The 20303-nt window shown below is 41.1% G+C and overlaps 1 protein-coding gene across 31 annotated transcripts in view; it reads left to right on the plus strand.

The window, feature by feature from the left end:
• The window catches only part of ADGRL3 (adhesion G protein-coupled receptor L3), an 810612-nt gene that overhangs the window by 773418 nt on the left and 16891 nt on the right, over positions 1 to 20303 (plus strand). For 13 of the 31 annotated variants that reach the window (XM_048848441.2, XM_048848437.2, XM_048848445.2 and 10 more), the window contains 2 exons: positions 838 to 855; positions 3347 to 5707. The exons of 2 other annotated variants lie outside the window; for them this stretch is intronic. In XM_048848441.2, coding sequence (XP_048704398.1) covers positions 838 to 855; positions 3347 to 4149 — 821 coding nt within the window. In that variant the 3' untranslated portion in view covers positions 4150 to 5707. Of the gene's footprint in view, positions 1 to 837; positions 890 to 3346; positions 5708 to 20303 lie in introns of those variants that run through there. 16 more of the 31 variants (XM_048848443.2, XM_048848446.2, XM_048848450.2 and 13 more) reach the window with 5 other exon arrangements.

Here is a 20303-nt window from a genome sequence, read left to right on the forward strand (position 1 = left end):
GTGAATAAGGTAGTAGTTGAGAAATTGTGGGGTTTGCTGACCCATAGAGGTTGCCACAATTTGGACCTGAGAGAGGAGGTGTTTTCACTGGATAGGCTGAAATCAATTCAAGTCTTGGATAAATGATGGGTGTTTTACAACAGCTTTCGTGAAGGATTATTTTAATAGAAGAAGGAAATAAGATAACATAAATGAGGTGTGCCACAAACCAATACAAAATGGGAAATTGAAAGTTAACACTTCATCCTCATCTTTAGTGTGTTTGGTTTAAAAACAAAAGCAAATAAATAAATAAATGCTTCATTGCAAAAGATTTTAAAATGCCAGCACCCCTTGGTTGAGCAAAACCCCCACAGTAACAAAACAGTGTGCAAAAGATGGAAGACACAACAGTTTAACAAGGAAATGGGTTTCAGTGTTAACTGCTGGGGTGGTTATAACTAACAGTAAGTAAAGACATTCATTCTAATGACACTAAAGGTGTCTGCCTTTCTGAGTTGGGATTGCCAGTTTAAACTTTACATTTCCAGATGTTTATTCTTGATTTGTGTTGCACCCTAAAAATGTAAACTGAGATGAAAAAAAAAATCAAAAAGAGATCTTTTTTAAAAGTAACGTGTTTATTATTGTGCTTAAAACATTCTTTTTGTCTAAAATGTCAGTATTTTAACCTGAAATAAACCATGTAACAGATTCATGTATTCTGGGCAGTGGAAATTATTTCTGTTAACTCTTTTTTCTGCATATCATCAATTTGCTTTTTACTCATGTTTCTCCTACTGTCGCTGTAAGCTTACTTGTTGTTTTTTCTTTCCTTTTCTTCATGCTGTCGTTTAGAGCCCTACAGAGAGACAAGTATGGGAGTAAAGCTAAACATTGCATATCAAATGTAATTTTTTTAGTTCACTTTTATTGCATCACATATAGATGATGTAGTTATTTAAAAACAGTTCATCTCTCACAATTCTGAAAACAAAAGAATAAAAACCATATGGATTAATATATATAGATATTATATATATTGATACAGATTAGATGCTTTTGTTGTCTATTTCCTTTTTTGTGTCATTTACCCAACATAGGTTCTAAGTCTCATGTAACTACATGTGTGTTACATTGTTTTAAATTAAACATTTTTATTTGCAAAGTCATAAACCTTTTATCAGTTTATATGGCATATTTCATTATGAAACTTACTCTATTTCAAATGCAATGCATCCATGTTATTTTCCTACAGAATCTTCCAGCCTCCAATTCTATGCATTGGCAGCAGAAATAACAAGCAGTGTCTCAATGCATAAGTTACTCAGCCATGACCATCAAGAGACACTGTAGTAACAATCACTCATTACATACAGTCCTTTAAAAATATTTGCTTTTTATTTTCCTTAAACGTTGTGGATCATTTACGGAGACCTTCTAACATGAAAATAAATGGCTTTGTTCTATGTCTGTGATGGCTAGTTTATTTTATGCATAACTTTCCTTGTTTGTTTGGAAATACATGATACAACAATATACCGTATGCACCAGAAATCCAAAATAGGGATGACATATTCAGGACATTTCACTCAAAAAAAGAACAAAGTCTGCAGTAGCACTTTCCAGTCTTAGATAGCTATACTGTAAGTACTGCATCACAGATATAGACTGAACCCGATATTTTCAGAAGGTAGACTAGCAGTGTATTAAGAGTTTTTCTTGCTGATGTGAATGACCGTTAATCTTTGTTGTCAACACAGAGCTGCTCTAACCCACCACTGCTGGTTCAGTGTTGTCTGGGATTTTTGGCAGCATCTGAATGCACTAACTAAAAAAACACGTGGAAAGTTTCATACAGTCTCATGTTGGGTGTTCATTCTAGTGACCACAATAGTCATTAGCATGATAGCTTAACATGCCAGGACCTGATTCTCCTCTCACTGAAATTGGATTTACTCCACTGGCTTCAAAGCAGTTACTCTTTATCTACGCTGGTGTAAGTGAGTGAAGATTCAAGCCCCTGGGTTTTTTTTACAGTGTTAGTAGGTTTATGAAAATTTGTATTGTTAATTAAATAGTTTCAACAAAACCAGCTCATTCCTAGAAGGCACTGGCCTCGTTTCTGCAGTTATATATGTATTTTTTCCTGTTGTAGGTCAGAATTCCTAACATTAGAGGGATACATTTTCAAAATGGCAGGCAAGCTTATAACTGGCTGACTCATGCAAACGTGACGAAATACCCAAGCAGCCTTGATGAAAATGCACCCCATCAAATCTACAGTGCCCATAATCCCTACAGCATGCACTGTCCCTGCTATTGAACAAAGCTACCTAATGAAAAAGTGAAACTCAGAAGCAGCTTTTGAAAGAATATAGTATATGGAGCTTAGCAATAACAACACTCACAGAACTGTAATCCCTAGCATATGACTATGATATAAAATTCACAGCACAGCATCATGCAAATAATTTTGGCCATGCCCTTGTTACAGAAGGGATGTGATGTATAATTTCTTTGCAAACATGTCTCAAAGATAGAAACTGATATAAAAAATCAAACACCGATACACAAGCTAGTCACCATGAAGCAAAAATTATAAATTATATCCATACAACCCCATTGCATCAAGAGGAGTCGCATAGGTGTAAGGAAGATAAGAATATCCCCCCAAGAGCTCATGTATGCAATCGGTTTCCTAAACCATGATTTGGGAATGGGATAGCTACACTGTAAATACAGGTCCTCCTATTATGAAATCAGTGGGGCTAGAACAATTTATACCAGTTGAACATCTGCCCCATAGATTTCTTAGTTTTAAGTAGGGTGACCATGTGTCCCATTTTTAAAGGGACAGTCCCATTTTTGGAGACTTTTTCTTATATAGGTGCCTATCCTCCCCGCACACACACATCCTGTCCCGTTTTTTCACAGTTGCTGTCTGGTCACCTGAGTTTTAAGGAACATATAAAAGAAACTGAGATAGCATTTGGGAGCAGCTATGTGTGATATGAACAGGAGCTATTTGGAGAGGGGCTGTTCCTTCTTATAAGCTACTGACAAATCAAGTGCAATACCTGATACCAGACATCATTTTCAGTGGAAAAACCTTAATCTTATTAGCTAGCGCTCTTGTTCCCGTGTAAAAGATTATTAAGCTTTTTCGTTTATTCCATAACGCTACGATTGTTATCAAACCCAATCTAACTTTTGATTTTGTTTGATATCTATTTTTACACAGCTGCTGTGTTAATGTAGCAACACAGCGCAGCATTGATTGATTAAGAAAATGTGATGTTTGTGCGAATCCTGCGCGAATGTCCTGTTTTGCCCAAGTCACCCTCTCTTGTGTGATGTTTTTCAGAGGGGCTTCTGAACAATGCCAGGGATACAAGTGTCATGGATACTCTACCACTGAATGGTAACCACGGCAACAGCTACAGCATCGCCAGCGGCGAGTACCTGAGCAACTGTGTGCAAATCATTGACCGTGGGTATAATAACCACACCGAGACTGCCCTAGAGAAAAAGATCCTGAAGGAACTCACCTCCAACTACATCCCTTCCTATCTGAACAACCACGAGCGCTCCAGCGAACAGAACAGGAACCTGGTGAACAAACTCGTCAACAACATCGGCAGCGCGACCGAGGACGACGCCATCGTCCTCGACGACGCCACCTCCTTCAACCACGAGGAGAGCCTGGGCCTGGAACTCATCCACGAAGAGTCCGACGCCCCCTTGCTGCCGCCAAGGGTTTATTCCGCCGAGAACCACCAGCCGCACCACTACACCAGGAGACGGATCCCGCAAGACAACAGTGAGAGCTTTTTCCCCTTGCTAACCAACGAGCACACAGAAGACCACCAGTCACCCAACAGGGATTCTCTGTATACCAGCATGCCTGCACTGGCTGGCATGCCCGTCACAGAAAGCGTTACCACCAGCACCCAGACCGACCCCCCCACGGCCAAAACTGGTGATGCCGACGATGTGTACTACAAAAGCATGCCAAATCTAGGCTCCAGGAACCACGTCCATCAGCTACACACTTACTACCAGCTGGGGCGAGGGAGCAGTGATGGTTTTATAGTCCCACCGAGCAAAGACGGGACTTCCCCTGAAGGGAGTTCCAAAGGACCTGCTCACTTGGTCACTAGTCTATAGAAGATTAAGCAAAAATGTAAAACAACCAACGTCCCCTCCCTCTTGTCCCTAACACCTGGTTTACTGTTCTGAGTTAATACAAGCAGTGGTAATATTGTGTGTACTCCTAAATCTTCGTGCTGTTCTAAAAAACAAACAAACGGTCAGACTTTTTTTTTTACTGGAATTTTTAGGCCAGCCCGGGGAGAAGAATAACTCATGAAATTCCACCCCTTTCCTCCCCTCCCTCTCTCAGACAGACTTCATTATGTTAATGAAAGAGATACAACAGATAATGGCACACTTCGTGGCCTTCTCAAGTTATGCTGTGTTTGTTTAAACATCCTTGATGCTCTGTTGCAATTATTACTGAGGACCTGATTTAAAAAAAAAGAAAAGGCCAAAACGTGCATTTGAAACTAGTAGTGATGACGCATCTCGGTGGGAGTGCTGCACAAAGAACAAAAAACAACAAAAAATAGCGAACCTGTTTATTATGAATCTGTATCACATAATGGTTTTTGGTCACTCACAACTTGATTTAACTGCAGCGCGCTTAGCTGTGGGAGCAAACAAAACAAAATCTAATGAAACGGAAGGGAATTCTAGAATTATATATGCTACACGCATATTTTATGTTTTGCTGTATTAACTGATAAAAAAAACTAATAGCAGAAAAAAAATTGAACAATTTCTATGTAATGTACAGATACTAGCATTGCACATATAGTCTGCTTTTTGTTCCTCCAGAACTTGCGTCCCTGTTAATGTAGTGGAAGAAAAAAAAAACTTTTTCTGTTGTGCTGGTCTTGCAAATTTGTCTACCAGTAGGAGCAAGGTTTTTCATAAATCCTTTTTTGCCATTTTATTCTTTAAAAATGTCACTGGGCAAAAAAAAAAAACACAAAAAAACAAAACAAAAAAAAGTCACTCTCTAAGGTTCGTATTCTAGTAATACGATCACAAATTCTTTCCAACCGATGGAATTTTCTTTTCTCATGCTTTCTCTTTCTTCAGTCGGTGTATTGCCAACAGAAATTTTGCAGATTAGAGCAGGGCAAACTTTATGTTTACAGTGCACAACTGATAATAATAATAATAATAATAATAATATGAAGCATATTTGGCAAGCCGTCCCTCACCCAGGCAGTAGGCACGGTACTAGAAGCCAAGAGATCTCTTATAGTTATAGCTGGGCTTCTGCATGTGAAAACAATATCCCTGTAGGAGTTAAGAGTCTTCAGGCCTCAGTCTGGTTCCCGATCTAGGCACTTGTACTGCAGTGGTTAAAAAAAAGAAATTTGACTGTCTTTTAACAAGAATTTGAAAACCAACTATTTTGAAGTGATTAAAAAAATCCTCTGTTCGTTATTTTCCTAACAGGGAATTTATTTATTTGACAGGATTTGAAGTAATGTAGGCTTTCCGGAGGTAAATTAGCAGCACAGATTATAATTTTTTTTTAATTTATGATCCATTTTGTATGGTCTCAAAGTTGAATGACCTCATTACTAATATTTGTTGTAAAAGTGAAACTTGTTTGCCAACCAATAAACAACTGATTAAGATTTAGAAGATACTGTATGTACTGTACGACTAATCTTTCTCTTCATTTTTCTCTCCCTTCCTGTCTTCAGTGCAAGAGTTTTGATTCCTTTAGGCCACGGGTGAGCAGGGGCCAAGGAAGGGAGCCTTAGATGAATAACTTAAGCACAAAAATTATATAGCTATGGCTGACTGGAAGGATATAGAAAATCAAACTAGGTGTACTTTGTCTTGGGGTAGGGATGAAATGAAGTGAACTTGCTTTTTAGAAGGTCACTGCATAGGTCTAGTGGGTTTCTACTGTATAAACTAGCCTATGACATGAAGATAATTTAAGTGCAGTATTTCATGTGTTGTACCTTTTTAGCAGTGTAATATCCATTATATCTTTTTGGTACTTCAGTTCTTCTGATGTTACAATCCATTGGTAGCGTGGCAAAGAGTAAAACAAGTCCACATTAGGTCTCCCTAGCCACCATTTGTGGTCTTTATATTTTAATGGTGTGGACCAGTGAGAAACAAGTTGTCTAAAAAAGAACCACTGGATCCTCCTAACTATTCCATGGTCAATTTCAGCCACTTTATAGAGACCTCCAGTTTCTAACAGGAGCTTGATGGTTCCTCCAAGTATTTAACCGGGAAGACATATATAAATTACTTTCCTAATCTGGGGTGTCTCCTTTATATGTGTTGTTTCCAATACCAAACTCTCCTCGAAATTCATTTTTTACTAGAGCACAATTATATAACTTTCCCAGAGATAAAATGTGCAGTTTAGAAAAATCAACAAAATAGAACAGGAAGATTGACAACAAAAATAAGTGCCTCAGGGCACACTCAGTACTGATATAAAGTGACTTAGATGCTAATTCTCGTAGAGCCTTTGTGCCTCGGTCTGTCAAGGTCTGGTCCTGCTTCCGTGCAAGTCAGTGGCAAAACTCCAACTAACTTTAGTTAGAGAAGAAGGATTTGGGGTGGATAGGTGATGTCTCTATTATTGCATGCTTTCCCCGTTTGAAGAACAAAATACGTTGGCTACACAGTTATTGACTTTAGGCCACATTCTGTTATCCGTTACTCACCTTGAGTGGTACTTTATTCTGCAAGCAGCCATCCTGACTTCAGTGGCATTACTCCTGAAATAAAGTACTAATCAACATTTAAGGGTATTAGAATCTGGCCCTGAGAAATCACAAACAACGCAACACCACACACTGCTAGTTATCTGGATGAATTCTGCTGGCCACTTATTCAGACTGGAAATATGTGTTGAAGGGAACCCCATTTTTGAATGTAGGAGGTAGCCACAGAGAGCTGGCTGCAGATGCTAGATTTTACACTCAAGAACACGCAGCATTCTACTTCAGTGCCTAGCCATTGGGAACAAGTTGTCTTCGTAGCACTGTGAGAAACACTTACAACCCTTGGTTGTAACTCTTGGTCTTCATGCTGTCAGCCTGATGCCCTAAAACTTCCTGCCCTTTTTATTATTATGGGGTCAGAGTGATTGAGACAAATGGCATGCTGTAGATTTACGCATGCAAAGCAAAGACAATTTCAGATTCTCTATGGACATAACTTCAGTGCAGCGAGTCAAGTGGACACTGCTGATGTTCTACTATACTTTAATATATTTTTGAGAAGGACAAAACCTTCAACAGCAGTAGACTCCCAAAATGCTTGTAGAGGGACATGGCAGAATTAAATCCAGACAGAGGGTAAGTTCTTTCACAGTGAATGTTGTCATAATAAAAGGCCAGTGACTGATAAAGGTGGCGTTTACTGGTGTGCCTGATGTAGAACAAGAGCTCTTTTATGGTTGATACATTGGTGAATCAATGTATCCTAGTGAAAGTTATCCTTGTGATGTTGGCACGGTCATGGTCGCCCTACCTTATCCATTCCACTGCCCATTTATTGAGGAGTCAACAGGCTTCCTTCCCATCACCTCTCTTATTTTCCCTACATTTGTCAATCCATGCTCTCTCCTCCAACTTCCCTTACTTCTGAACTCTCTGGGTGCAGGAGACGCTTCATTTTACACCGGTCTATTTTCATCCCATGCCAATCCTGCATTACAATATCCATTCTTATTGCAACATACAGACATCAAAAAGGTTGACTCACAAAACCGAGGGGATAAAAATGCTATTTATGTTAATGAAATTAATCCAATGTAGTTTTCACAGAATCACAGAAACTTAGGCTGGAAGGGGACCTTTATTCCCCCACCACTTAGGCAGGACTAAGTAAACCTAGACCATCCCTGATGGGTGTTTGTCCAAACTGTTCTTAAAAACCTCCATTGATGGGGATTCCACAACCTCCCTTGGAAGCCTGTTCCAGAGCTTAACTACCCTGAGAGTTAGCAAGTTTTTCCTAATATCTAACCTGTATCTCTCATGCTGCAGATTAAGCCCGTTACATCCAATCCTACCTCCAGTGATCATGGAGAACAACTGATCACCATCCTCTTTGTAACAGCCCTTAATATAGTTGACAACTGTTAGGAGGTCCCCCCCCCCCCAGACTTCTTTTCTCAGGACTGAACGTGCCCAGTTTTAAGCCTTTGTTGCTTGGTTTTATTTCTCGCCCTTTACTTTAAGGCATGGTCCCATGTTGTGTCAACCATCTGGACACTGGCATGGTGAAGGCTACTGTATGCTGACCTGTAGTCGCAAGACAGTGGATTCTACTGTGTCAATGAGTACCGATTTTAACTGAGCTACAATGTATTGATGTCATCTGCATAATCTGCAGTACATAAAATTGAACTCTGAAGTTCATGAATTTAGTCCTTGAAGTCTGAAATTTTCTGCATGTAGCAGTGAGAAAGTCAAAGCTTATCAGAATATTTCGAAAACAAAAAACATCTGGAAAGCACAGCAGATAAGAATAACTGAAGTGTGTGTTTAGGGCGGGGTGTGCACACAAGCATGCCTATGAGAGAGACAGCACAGTCAGCAGCAGTGAATGCTATAGTTACAGCTATAAATTCGTTTATATTTTAACATGCTCAGAACTTTCCAAAACAGAAAGCTTTGAGGGCTGAAATGTGTATGCTTTGCCTATACTGGAAGGAATTTTGTTCCCCAAGGCTCTGAAATATGTCATCTGCCTTTTTGATTTACGGGGAGATGAAAAAATAAATACATCTTTCCCACCTAAAAATATCTTGATCACACTTAAAGAGAAAAAAAAGGAGGGGCTCAGGCTTCAACAAAAAATGGATAAATGGATGGACGCTTCCACTTTTTGAAAATTTTGGTCTGAAGTTAGGTTCCTAAATCCACTTTTAGGTATCTGAATAAGTGGCCTGATTTTCAACAGTAGCTGAATTCAGTGGTGCTGCTGATGGCTCTGCACCTTTTGGAAACTAGACCTCTTATTTAGGTGCCTAACTTCAGACATCCTTTTTGGAAAAATCTTGTTCACAATCCTTCCCTGGAGTGCTTACTTTGCCAGGAATGGAGGAAGAATGAAAAGCATGATATGATGTCTACTTTGTGATTTTAGACAGCCCTGAGCAACAGGCAGTGGGTAAGCTGCATTCCCCAGGAATAGCCTAGGAGGTGCTGTGACGCAAAGATCCAGTGTTTCCTTTGCTCCCTGTAATTTTCTACTAGGCTGCATGCTAGAGGACTGAACCAAGACTCCACCCATTTCCCATCCCTCCCAACCAAACTTCTCTGATGGGGAAGCAATGTGTAGACAGCAATGACTTCCACGTACTTCTTTGTGTGGGCATGTTGCCAGCTAAGCTATAGGTAATTGCAGTGACAGCTCGCTGGCACTCACTAAGATTTCAGCAGTTTTATGAAGCCCTTCTGTCTATAGGCTGACTGCAGATTGTCTCTGTCCGGCCTGTTCGGCATCAAGGCTGCTGCAGGGACAGTTTGCATTAGAGAGATTGTGAAAATCTGGAACTCTAGAGGAAAAATTAAAAGAGGCTGTCAAGAGCTTTTATAAATATTTTACTGTCTGTTCTCCTCCTCTCTGTCAGGGCTGTCTCTAAAAAGCATCCGGCAGCACTGGCTTCTAAATGTCTCTTCTGCAGCTGGGGATCAGCAGTAGTATGGCTCCATCCTCTCTTCCTGTCAGAGCCCCCCTAAACTGCAGCCAGGAAGGGGCAGAGGTGTAGAATTTACTGTGCTGGGCCTATGCCACCAGGCCAAACCCCAGGCGGCTGCCTAAACTGTCCAAAGCAGGAGGGCTGGGGGCCAGGATCTGGCCCTAAATAACGTAATGTACAGATGCTTATGTAAAAATAGCACCGCTATGTACTGTTACTGGAAACTGAATTGCAACTGCAATAGTGCATCCTTAACGTAGCAGTCAAACCGTGTTTTTGCATCACACACACCTGCGCAGAACAGCATACACAAAACAGAAGACCCTGCAGACTTCCACAAGCAACAGGACTGAAAAGATATCTTACCGTACTAAAAACTGGCTATGGAGACCCTAAGAGCACACAAGCTTGAACTGCGATCACTGCTAGTGTCCCTCCTCCGTGAAAAATAACTGAAAAGGGGGCAAGCTCATATTTGCTTTTAGCTATTTAACCTCACTTAATGCCGATTTTGGTTAGTGACTATTGCAGGGGTGAAATGTTATGAGATATTAATAAGCATAGAAGTGTAATGCAGTCTCGGGGTCTTCTTTGTGGTGTAGAATTCTGAACATCCCGTGGCACAAAATTGAAATCAGATAATCTTCCCTTGTTTTGTGAAGCACTCAGTTTTATTTCCTCTGTACTGTTGTTTTGAGTCTTTGAAATGGAGATCAGCAGAGACAAAATTAACAATAGCTCTGTGATCAGGGAAGCTGTTGACCATTCCTAATACGTCATTGAAGTCAGGTCAGTTTATAGTATTTTCATCTTGTAGGAGCAGTTGGTCTGGGATCAAAACAACCAGAGTTTTGCAAACTCCCGCAGCAGTCAGTGAGCCAGATCCCTAGCTGATATATGTCAGCCTAACACCGCTGAAATCAATGTAGGTCCCATTGATTGACACTAGCTGGTTATCTATTTCAAAACTGCTCCACTCCAAAGATTTGGACAAAATGTGATGCACTCTGAGTACACTGTAGGCCTTCTGATACAGTAATCACTACACATGTGGATATCCCTGTGACCTACTCAGGAGCTCTGGGGTGCAGTCATTACAGGATTGGAATCAGAGGCAGTACTCTCAAATGGCTTTGTGTAATTATGTGTCATATGGAAAAGGGTAAAAATCACTGAAAACAGCTTCCTAGCATGGTCAGGAAAGGTGCTCTTCTAAGCTGTCAGACCCAAGCATCACTCCCTGTATATAACATTTTATTTGTAGGATAAGGAAAATCTGGAATGATAGAGAAAAAAATTAAAAGCACACTGTCAAGAGCTTTTATAAATATTTTACTTTCCATTCTCCTCCTCTCCCTTTTTCCTCCCTCCCACCAATATCAGCTGAGGAGTTTAAAACAGTATTTGTTTCCCTGCATGTCTTGTCATCATTCATTTGGTTCTTCTTTCCAATATAGCCCGATAGAGCAGCATGCATCTATAGTCTTCATCTTGTCTTCGACCCAATTGTAGACTAGAAAGTAGCTAGCCAGCTAGAAGCCAAACCCAAGTGAGAATACAACATAAGTGTAGAATAACACGTGTAATGTACACAGCTCAGAAGATGTTGCACAAAGCATCTGGACAGAGCCAATGCCACAATAAGCAGCTATTAGGGCTGGTTCAAACACATCTGAGACCTCTTCCAAAGCCATTGACTTCCTCCCACAGCCTGGCAACAAGGGAGGTAATTATCTCCTCCTCACCGCCCTCAATTGCTCTGTGATGCCAGCTCTGTGGGGGTGGACAGGGAGAGAATGGGTGATGCATGTGTGTGTGTTTGGGGAGTAGCTAGGGGTACAGTGGATAATATTCACCTGTTGAAAAGGAAGAGGAGGACCCATGATTTGTCCCAGGTGGTGCTGTGACAAAGGGGAGACCACATGGTCCCCAGAGGGTTTGAGTTACAAACCCAGAGGCCTCAGTCAGTACAAAGCAGCTCATATGCCTTGCAGTGCAGCGCTGGTGTCTGAACAGTAACCATCACTCTAGCTGTACTAGGCCATCCAGTGGGCTGCCCTATTCAGCTGAAGGTTTGGTACTGGTGTCTGAACAGCCCCTGGTGCCAGTTGCAGACGTCCATGGAAATTTAGTCCCCTGAGGAGGAACAATAAACAGTTTGAGGATCAGTCAACAAAACGTGAACCCAGTGTGTGTGTTGTTATGTACATTCGGAGCATTCTCCTCAGAAATTCCAAGGTTGGAAAATGTTGCACAATAGCCATGGGTTAATAAAGTGAAATGGCTTTTCTTTCAAACATCTGCACTAACCAGGAAACGATGACTGAAGTTCAGAAAAAAGAACCATCAAGTCACCTCTGAGGAGGAGCCAATCAGAAGGAACTTTGCATCTGCCTTCTAATTGGTTCATCAGAAGTGAATAATTGTTTTCACTACTCAGTTGGAATGAGTCGATATAAACTAACTTATATATACAGTCTTCTTGGTTAACGTTACTTCCAAACTGCTGATCTCTGGTCAGGCAAACAGCTGGATCTACAGACTTGCCAAGCGAATGTCTTTAACTAATCAAGAGTCAGAACTTCCTGCTTTTATGTAACAAAATCTTATGGGTTTCTCCACCACTGGAGACTGAGACAGAAAACAGGAAGGAAAAGGTATCTATAGAAGCTATTCATTTTTGGCCAGTCGTAAGAACATATGGATGATAAATGAAACAATATGTATACGCTGTCCTAGGAGCCATATTCTATTTAACATGGAAACATTGTAGACTAGCCAAGTTAGTTTTAATTTGGAAACCTTCTGTTTCCAAACTGAAATAGCTGTTATAGGTGCCTGCTACTTATCAGTCATATAATTCATGTACACATTTCAGCTGGTGATATTCTTACCCAAAAACTTGCCAACAAAACATTTTCTTAACTACTAGCAGTTTGCTTGGTTTCCTTTTCCTCTGTGTGTATTCTTTTTTGTGTCTATTCCTTAAATGCTCTGTACAATCACATGTAAAACACCCAAGCTAAAAACCTCAATAAAAAAACTCCATAAAGATGAAGCAGTAGGACAGTGCAGTTATTATGAGCTGGAAGCAAAGGGTTGATATTTTGACAGAGCTTTTTAAAAAAGAAAACAGAAAACTCATGAAGCAACCATCATGCTCAATTGATATGCAGGCTAACTCCTCAGCTGGTGTAAATCTGAATAGGCCCATTCAAATCACTGAGTTACAGATCTGGCTGACAACATACTTCTTAAAAGCCAAGTCACTAGTTAAAAGGCCTATTATTTCCCCAACACAAGATAATCTGCCTTTGCTTGATGATCTGCTACTTGGTCTAATTGAAGTCCCCCCTACAAATAAGCTTTCCCTGCTAAGCAGAGTGGAAGAGACAGGATTTTTGTCCTCATGCTGTGCAGCATTTATGTTGTCTCTCTGTGATCCAATATGTGGTGGTGGTAACACTAGCTTTCTTCACGTCCGTGTCCAGTGGGGGTAATGTATTATTATATGCAGTTCTATGGCTGCGAGAAAAGCTAAGGAATGCCAAGAGAGTAACATTATGCTGCCCATCACATATATAGATTACTCAATGTCGTCATATGCCAGTTGTAATCAACTGCATGTTACCCTACAACTCTGAAAAGGTTGTTACCAGCAGCAGGACACTCCATGGGTAAATGATGGCTGTAATAAAGCTGTTTTCAACCTGTCTCCCGCCACTTACCTTTGAGGCATTTACTTCAGCATTTAATTTGGATCCCAGTGGCAGAAAATCTAAATGTCTGCTTCCAAATGCAGCAAGATGTTAACATGCTCTGAAGGCCTTGTATAATGGTTACAACAAAGATCTCACCTACTTCGATGGCTGTGAAACACCATTGGTTTCACTGGAGAAAGCTTTTGGGGAGAGCATCAAGAGATAACAACCAGACCATTCATCAATTGATCCAACAAAAGACTAATGGGAATTTTGAACAAATCCCCTACACGTTAATAATAATAATCCTGGCACATCAATTAAAACTTAGGGTTTTTTCCCTCTTCTAGGAGTAGGGGGAAAATAAGTCCCTTGACTGTAGCTGATTCTTGCTGCGCTTATTACTTTGTCTGGCTAGAATGTGCCAAGAACATTGTTGCTGGTGCCTTCAGTTTCACGGCCCCTTCCATCACATTCAATGGCCAGCTATAAAGAAGTGAGTGCACACTAGAGGCTAGCCTGAGAGAATTAACAAGATAAGGCTTTATGAGCCAGCACCGAACTCAAATCTTCATTTTAAATAAAATGGGATGGGATAAGGACTCTAGCACCCTGCTTTCCACCACCTTTGCAGCAGGAGAATAGTGGCCCAGCTTCTTTCTGCCGGAGTCCATGCACATGAGTTCTCTGGGGAGAAAAATGAGGGACTAGGGCTCGGTGAATTATTTTTAGCAAATAGTAAAGTGGCTGAAAAATGCATTTTGGAGCCACTGAAACTAATCACGAATCGAGTGCATTAAATTGAATTAAGTGAATAGTTTCAGCCAAAAAAGAAAGATTTTTTTAAAGTCAAAGTGGTTCATTTTGACCATGTTTCAAAATGACATTTTGTTTTGAAATTTAGCTACATTTATTTATCAAAGAAAAATGGTTAAAAAAAATCCAAACATGAAGAAAAAAATGTTTTTGGGTTAAACAAAACATCTTATTTGATCTAAAACAAAAAATACGTTTTGTTTTTCATTTTGGTGAGAAAACCCCAAAAAAATCAATTTCAGTTTGAATTTTTAAATTCTTTTCCCAGATTTTGTGTCCTGCCCCACCCAAACAAAAAAAACCCACAATTATTTGCTCAACTCTCACAGTGCTATTTGTTCCACATGTTGGATGCTCTTACCATAATAAAGTGGGCAATGAAATCTGTGGTGAGCCTAGACATTTGAAGGATTCCCCCTCCATAAAGGGAGGTCCCACTATAGCAGGGAATACAGGTCCCAAATGCATGTTCTGTATGGAGATATACTTGTAAAAAGGAGGTAAGCAGCTAAAAAGAAAACTGCTGTTAGCTTTTCCCTTCCAGTTTCCACGCTCCATTGCGAAATTATTATAGGGTTGCGACTGCCAACACGTGTTGCCACACAGCATTCCCATATGGTTGGACTAGGAAATAACTGTGTGCCCTCAGAGCCTGTACTGTGAAAACACTAATCAGATGCTGAGATTTTTAAATGGGTAACAAAGAAACGTAAATTAAATGAAGCCTAGTGACCATAGTGAATTCTTAGTTGAATTCACACACAGTTCTTTATGTGTCAAAAATTTTATACAAATATCGACACTTACATAAAACCTTTCCCCAATGAACTCCAAACACTTTACATATGTTCAGGAATTCAGCATTCCCTCAGGAAACTGATGCACTGAAAGTTGTGACCTTCCCAAGTTCAAAGCATGTCAACGGCAGATTCAGGAGTCCTGTGCCATAACCACTAGACCAGTGCACCCTCCTTGTTAGTTTTACTGATAATGGATCAGTTAGATCTGATTTTCAAAAGAGTCCAACACCATTGTTGAGAACAATGAGAAATTTTCCCCATGTCCAGAAAGATCTATGATGCACTGTCCTTGCCCCTTTGGCCAAGGATATCTAATGGGACTCTCTTTGAAACCCAATAACTCTTCAGTGACATGCCTGTGCTACTACAGTGCGGACTGATGAAAGGCACGTTCTTCCTTGGGCCTGAGTATGCCGCGCTCACTTCATCTGTTCCCAGAGGTCATCATCCTACCAGCGTTTGGCTTCTCCAATTGTCTCTTTTTAGGTTGGTGATGTCCACAACTGAACCCCAATGGAGTCCTAGCCAGTACTGAGTAGGGTATGTATGGGACAATGTCACACTGCTAAACCAATCAGTTTGCCTTCAAATTCCCCAGACCATCCTTTGGGGTTCCACTTCCCAACATGTGTTCAGCTCTGTATTTGTGCCTTTGATTACTCCATCATCTTGGTCCTTACTGAATCTCCTTTTATACAGGTCAGACTATCCCCAGCTATGCAAACCCATACTGCTTTCTTTTGGAGACTTGCAGTATATAAAGTATGGACTTGATTGCCTGCAGAAATGGTCTGAAACTTACCAAATGAGATTCTTATAAGGACAAAGGTAAAGTGGTTCCACATAAGTTAATTAGTGAAGCCTGTATGCTGAATAGCTTTAGATTCAGATACTGAATATCTAATCTCTGACCTGTTTTTGTATCCATATTACAAGCGATCTAGCTAATCTGTGTTTCTGTAGTTTCCCTAAGAGAATGCCTCAAGGAACTAAATGAAATGTCATAATGATATACTAGACCCACTGCATTTCCTTGATCCATTCAGCTTATTATCCTAGCGAAGAAAAATAATTCAGGTTAAATCACCATAATTTGTTATTGGCAAACCCATTTCATCAATTACGTCACCTTCTTGTCCCATGGATGCTTACAATGCGACTTCTGTGTTAAGGACCCAATACCGCAGCACTGCCTTCAATGGAATGACTCAGTTGCACCTGTGGGTGTTGGATTAGGCTCTAATTGTGCTAGAAGTGTGCTGAGTATTGATGCTGTCAAGGTTCCTCCCCCACTCTGAACTCTAGGGTACAGATGTGGGGACCTGCATGAAAAACCTCCTAAGCTTCTCTTTACCAGCTTAGGTCAAAACTTCCCCAAGGTACAAAATATTCCACCCGTTGTCCTTGCCGCTACCACCACCAAACTAATACTGGTTCCTGGGGAAGAGCTGTTTGGACGCGTCTTTCCCCCCAAAATACTTCCCAAAACCTTGCACCCCACTTCCTGGACAAGGTTTGGTAAAAAGCCTCACCAATTTGCCTAGGTGACTACAGACCCAGACCCTTGGATCTTAAGAACAATGAACAATCCTCCCAACACTTGCACCCCCCCTTTCCTAGGAAATGTTGGATAAAAAGCCTCACCAATTTGCATAGGTGACCACAGACCCAAACGCTTGGATCTGAGAACAATGAAAAAGCATTCAGTTTTCTTACAAGAAGACTTTTAATAAAAATAGAAGTAAATAGAAATAAAGAAATCCCCCCTGTAAAATCAGGATGGTAAATATCTTACAGGGTAATTAGATTCAAAAACATAGAGAACCCCTCTAGGCAAAACCTCAAGTTACAAAAAAGATACACAGACAGAAATAGTTATTCTATTCAGCACAATTCTTTTCTCAGCCATTTAAAGAAATCATAATCTAACACATACCTAGCTAGATTACTTACTAAAAGTTCTAAGACTCCATTCCTGGTCTATCCCCGGCAGAAACCAGCATATAGACAGACACACAGACCCTTTGTTTCTCTCCCTCCTCCCAGCTTTTGAAAGTATCTTGTCTCCTCATTGGTCATTTTGGTCAGGTGCCAGCGAGGTTACCTTTAGCTTCTTAACCCTTTACGGGTGAGAGGAGCTTTCCCCTGGCCAGGAGGGATTTCAAAGGGGTTTACCCTTCCCTTTATATTTATGACAGATGTTAAGCAGAAATGAGTGCAGTTCACTCGTTCTGTGCTTCCTCTCTCTCTCTCTCTCAAAAAAAGGCTCCGTGTTTTCCCTTTTCCAGCCTTCTGTGGACCTCATCTCTCCCCTATGAGAGCTAGTGTTTCCATATTCATTCTGTTGGGCCCTTTAGCACTCTAGGCTGAACTTCACTGGCTGTCTGATGAGCTCAATATTTTCCAGTAGTTCGTCTTTAGCCTATTTGCTGCCTGGTAACCTCTCTGTTTCCTCATTAACTACGATTGCATTAAGCTGTGAGTTGCTTCTTAAGTGAAGTCTGCAGCAAAGTAGCTATGAGCCATTTCATCTGTCTCCCTGACGTCTGTTGTTTGCTCTTCCTGCCTGTTAAATACACAACTACATTTTGTTTAGTCATCTCCACAGTCTCTCATGTACCTGTACACGTCCTTGTTCCCTTTTACTGCCTTTGCTCCTACAGGTCCTTAATATCTCCTTATACATCCTCCTCTTTCCCCTGGTAATTTCCCCTTCTTCCCATGTTACCAGTTATCTCTTTTTGCTCTAAATAATTTCAAAATGTCTGCTTTGCTAATTGCTCTAGCAATTGACTGGGCATAGAAATTAAACATACTGGCCTGTAATTCCCTCATGTTCCCCTTTTACCCTGCCAAAGATGGAAAGCTCAATTAATACTTCAGTTCAGTATGGTTAAAGAGGATGACCCAGTGGCTTATTAGAATGCTTATTTCTGATTTTCTAATGACTGTCCTATAATTAAACAGGATAAAAATAAAAGAAATCAATAAAATATTTATCAAATGGAGAATCGCTATATCAATTCTTATCTTGATGCTTGCAGATGGAAGGAATTATGGATTCACTAAAGCAGCACTCCCAATACCTCCTGAGTGCTAAAGAGATGTTTCATTTAGTGAACATCAGCAAGAGGACAGCAGCGTTTTAGGAACCCACAACAATGTCCTGTACCTAGCCATCCAGTTAGCTTAGTCTACAGTCAGCTTTACCTGGGAATTCACCTTTGTTATGTTCATGCTATACACAGAGAGAAGTTAAATGAAAACATCAAGTACTCTTGTTGGAAGGTTGCACCAGAACACTGCTTATATTCTTAGAATTCAGAATTAAAATACTCAGTCAGCAAAACACAGAGAGAGACAAAGCAGGCTGCTCCCTAAGGCAGAGAGCCCAAGTCACTACACCTTGTGTTAGCCTGGCTGCCACTGAATGTACCCTTCACTACAACGTCCCTTAGTCTGCGTGAGGGACCAGGAATCCCTGCTCTTAAAGTGATAACTTGCAATTCCAATACAATCCTCAATACACCTTGCTCGATCAAAAGACTTCCTTTGAGTTTTGGAGCATTTGGTAGCATCAAGCTTTCCAGCCTGGTTGGACAGAATCCTGGCATTATTCTTCATAAGATTTGTGGCCCAATCTGCAAAACCATATGCATGTATGCAATGCCATTGATGTCAATGAGATACTGAAGTAAGTAAGGACTTCCTGAATGACCAATGGTTTGAAGGATCATCCTTCAGTTTTCTGTGTGAGCCAAACATGCAGCTTCTCAGGTTTCCAGTTGCCTCCCCAGTCTGATTCTAGACAACACCTGTATTCTCTTTCTAAAAAAAATACATTTATTTTCATTGGTTCCACATCACAAGTGATTTATTGCGGGGCTCTCCCTCTTCTTTGCTTAAGACAGCAAGTTATCAGAGAATTATATCACTTCCTTTCTCGTGTTCCCTCCCTCTCTTCTATTTAATAGAAGATCTAGCTTATTAACCACTTCTGTCAGCTTCAATACTACCTTTACTGCCATTGGTCTTCCTGTCCATTTCGGTAGACTCACTGATTGATGACAAAAAGGCACTGCTTCCCAGAGGGAAGATTGTCTAGGACATGTGACTGCATGGGGTCCTAACCTATGCCATTGGAAATGCTGGCCATGAAGACTGCTGACATATGGCGTGAGTCATGTGTACTCTTTCCTAGGAATTGAAAAAATAAATAAAACTAGACAGGAAAAACAATCACCTTTCAGTGACACTAGTGTAAATCTAGAATAACTCCACTGGAGTTCCTTTGGATGTGTGTGATAAAAAACAAAGTGGAAGCTGGGTCAAAGTGTTGAACACTTAGCTGTTCTGAGTCATCTAGGTGAAGAATCTCAAGACTCGGTGCCTAAAGTTAGGCTTCTAAGTCCACACTGAGGCACTTAAATGGGCTGATTTTCAAAAGTGCTGAGCCCCCAGCAGCTCCCATTGGCTTCAAAGGGAGCTGCTGGGTGTGCATCTGGAAAAAAAACAGGCCACTTATTTAGGTGCTGAAATGTGGCCATAGAAGCCTACTTCTGGGTACCCATTTGTGAAAATCTTGGTCCTAGTAGTGTTTTGCAAATCCAGGATCCAACTCCCTTTTCATGTGAGAAACTATAAAAACAAATAAACCCAGAAGTCAAGTCAGCACTAGCTGAACATTCATCTGTCAAAGTGAGAAGAGATTCCAGGTAATTAGCATTTTTGTTTGGCCTTGTGACAGGGCATGCTTGCCCCTCACTGATCCTGCAGGGGTTAACTCCACCTTATGGGCCGAGGAGGCCACACCCACCCGGCCCTGCTGGGCATGCTCCGGCTGCAAACCAAGTATAAAAGGGAACAGCTGGGCTCAGTTCAGACTGACCACCAAGGAGGTAGGACATACATTGCAGGGAGCTGCTGAAGCCCCAGACCACAGGAGCCAAAGGCTAGGAGACACCAGTGGATATCCAGGTACCTGTAGACACCCGAGAGAGGTCAGAGCCACTGGCAGCGGCACAGGCCAAAGAACCCGGAGATGCAGTAGGAAGTGGCCCAGGGGAACTAGACAGTGGACCAATTATAGAACCAGGCATTAAGTCAGTGTGTTTCGGTCAGATCCCCAGGGACTTAGTGGTGAGCACACTTGCCACTGACAAGGCCCTGGGCTGGGACCAGGTGAAGTAGGGAGGGCCCAGGTCCCCCTACTTCGTCGACCCTGATTGGCCACTAGGCCAC

This window comes from Caretta caretta, chromosome 4 (genome assembly GCF_965140235.1).
Source record: "Caretta caretta isolate rCarCar2 chromosome 4, rCarCar1.hap1, whole genome shotgun sequence".
Classification (NCBI taxonomy): Eukaryota; Metazoa; Chordata; order Testudines; family Cheloniidae; genus Caretta; species Caretta caretta.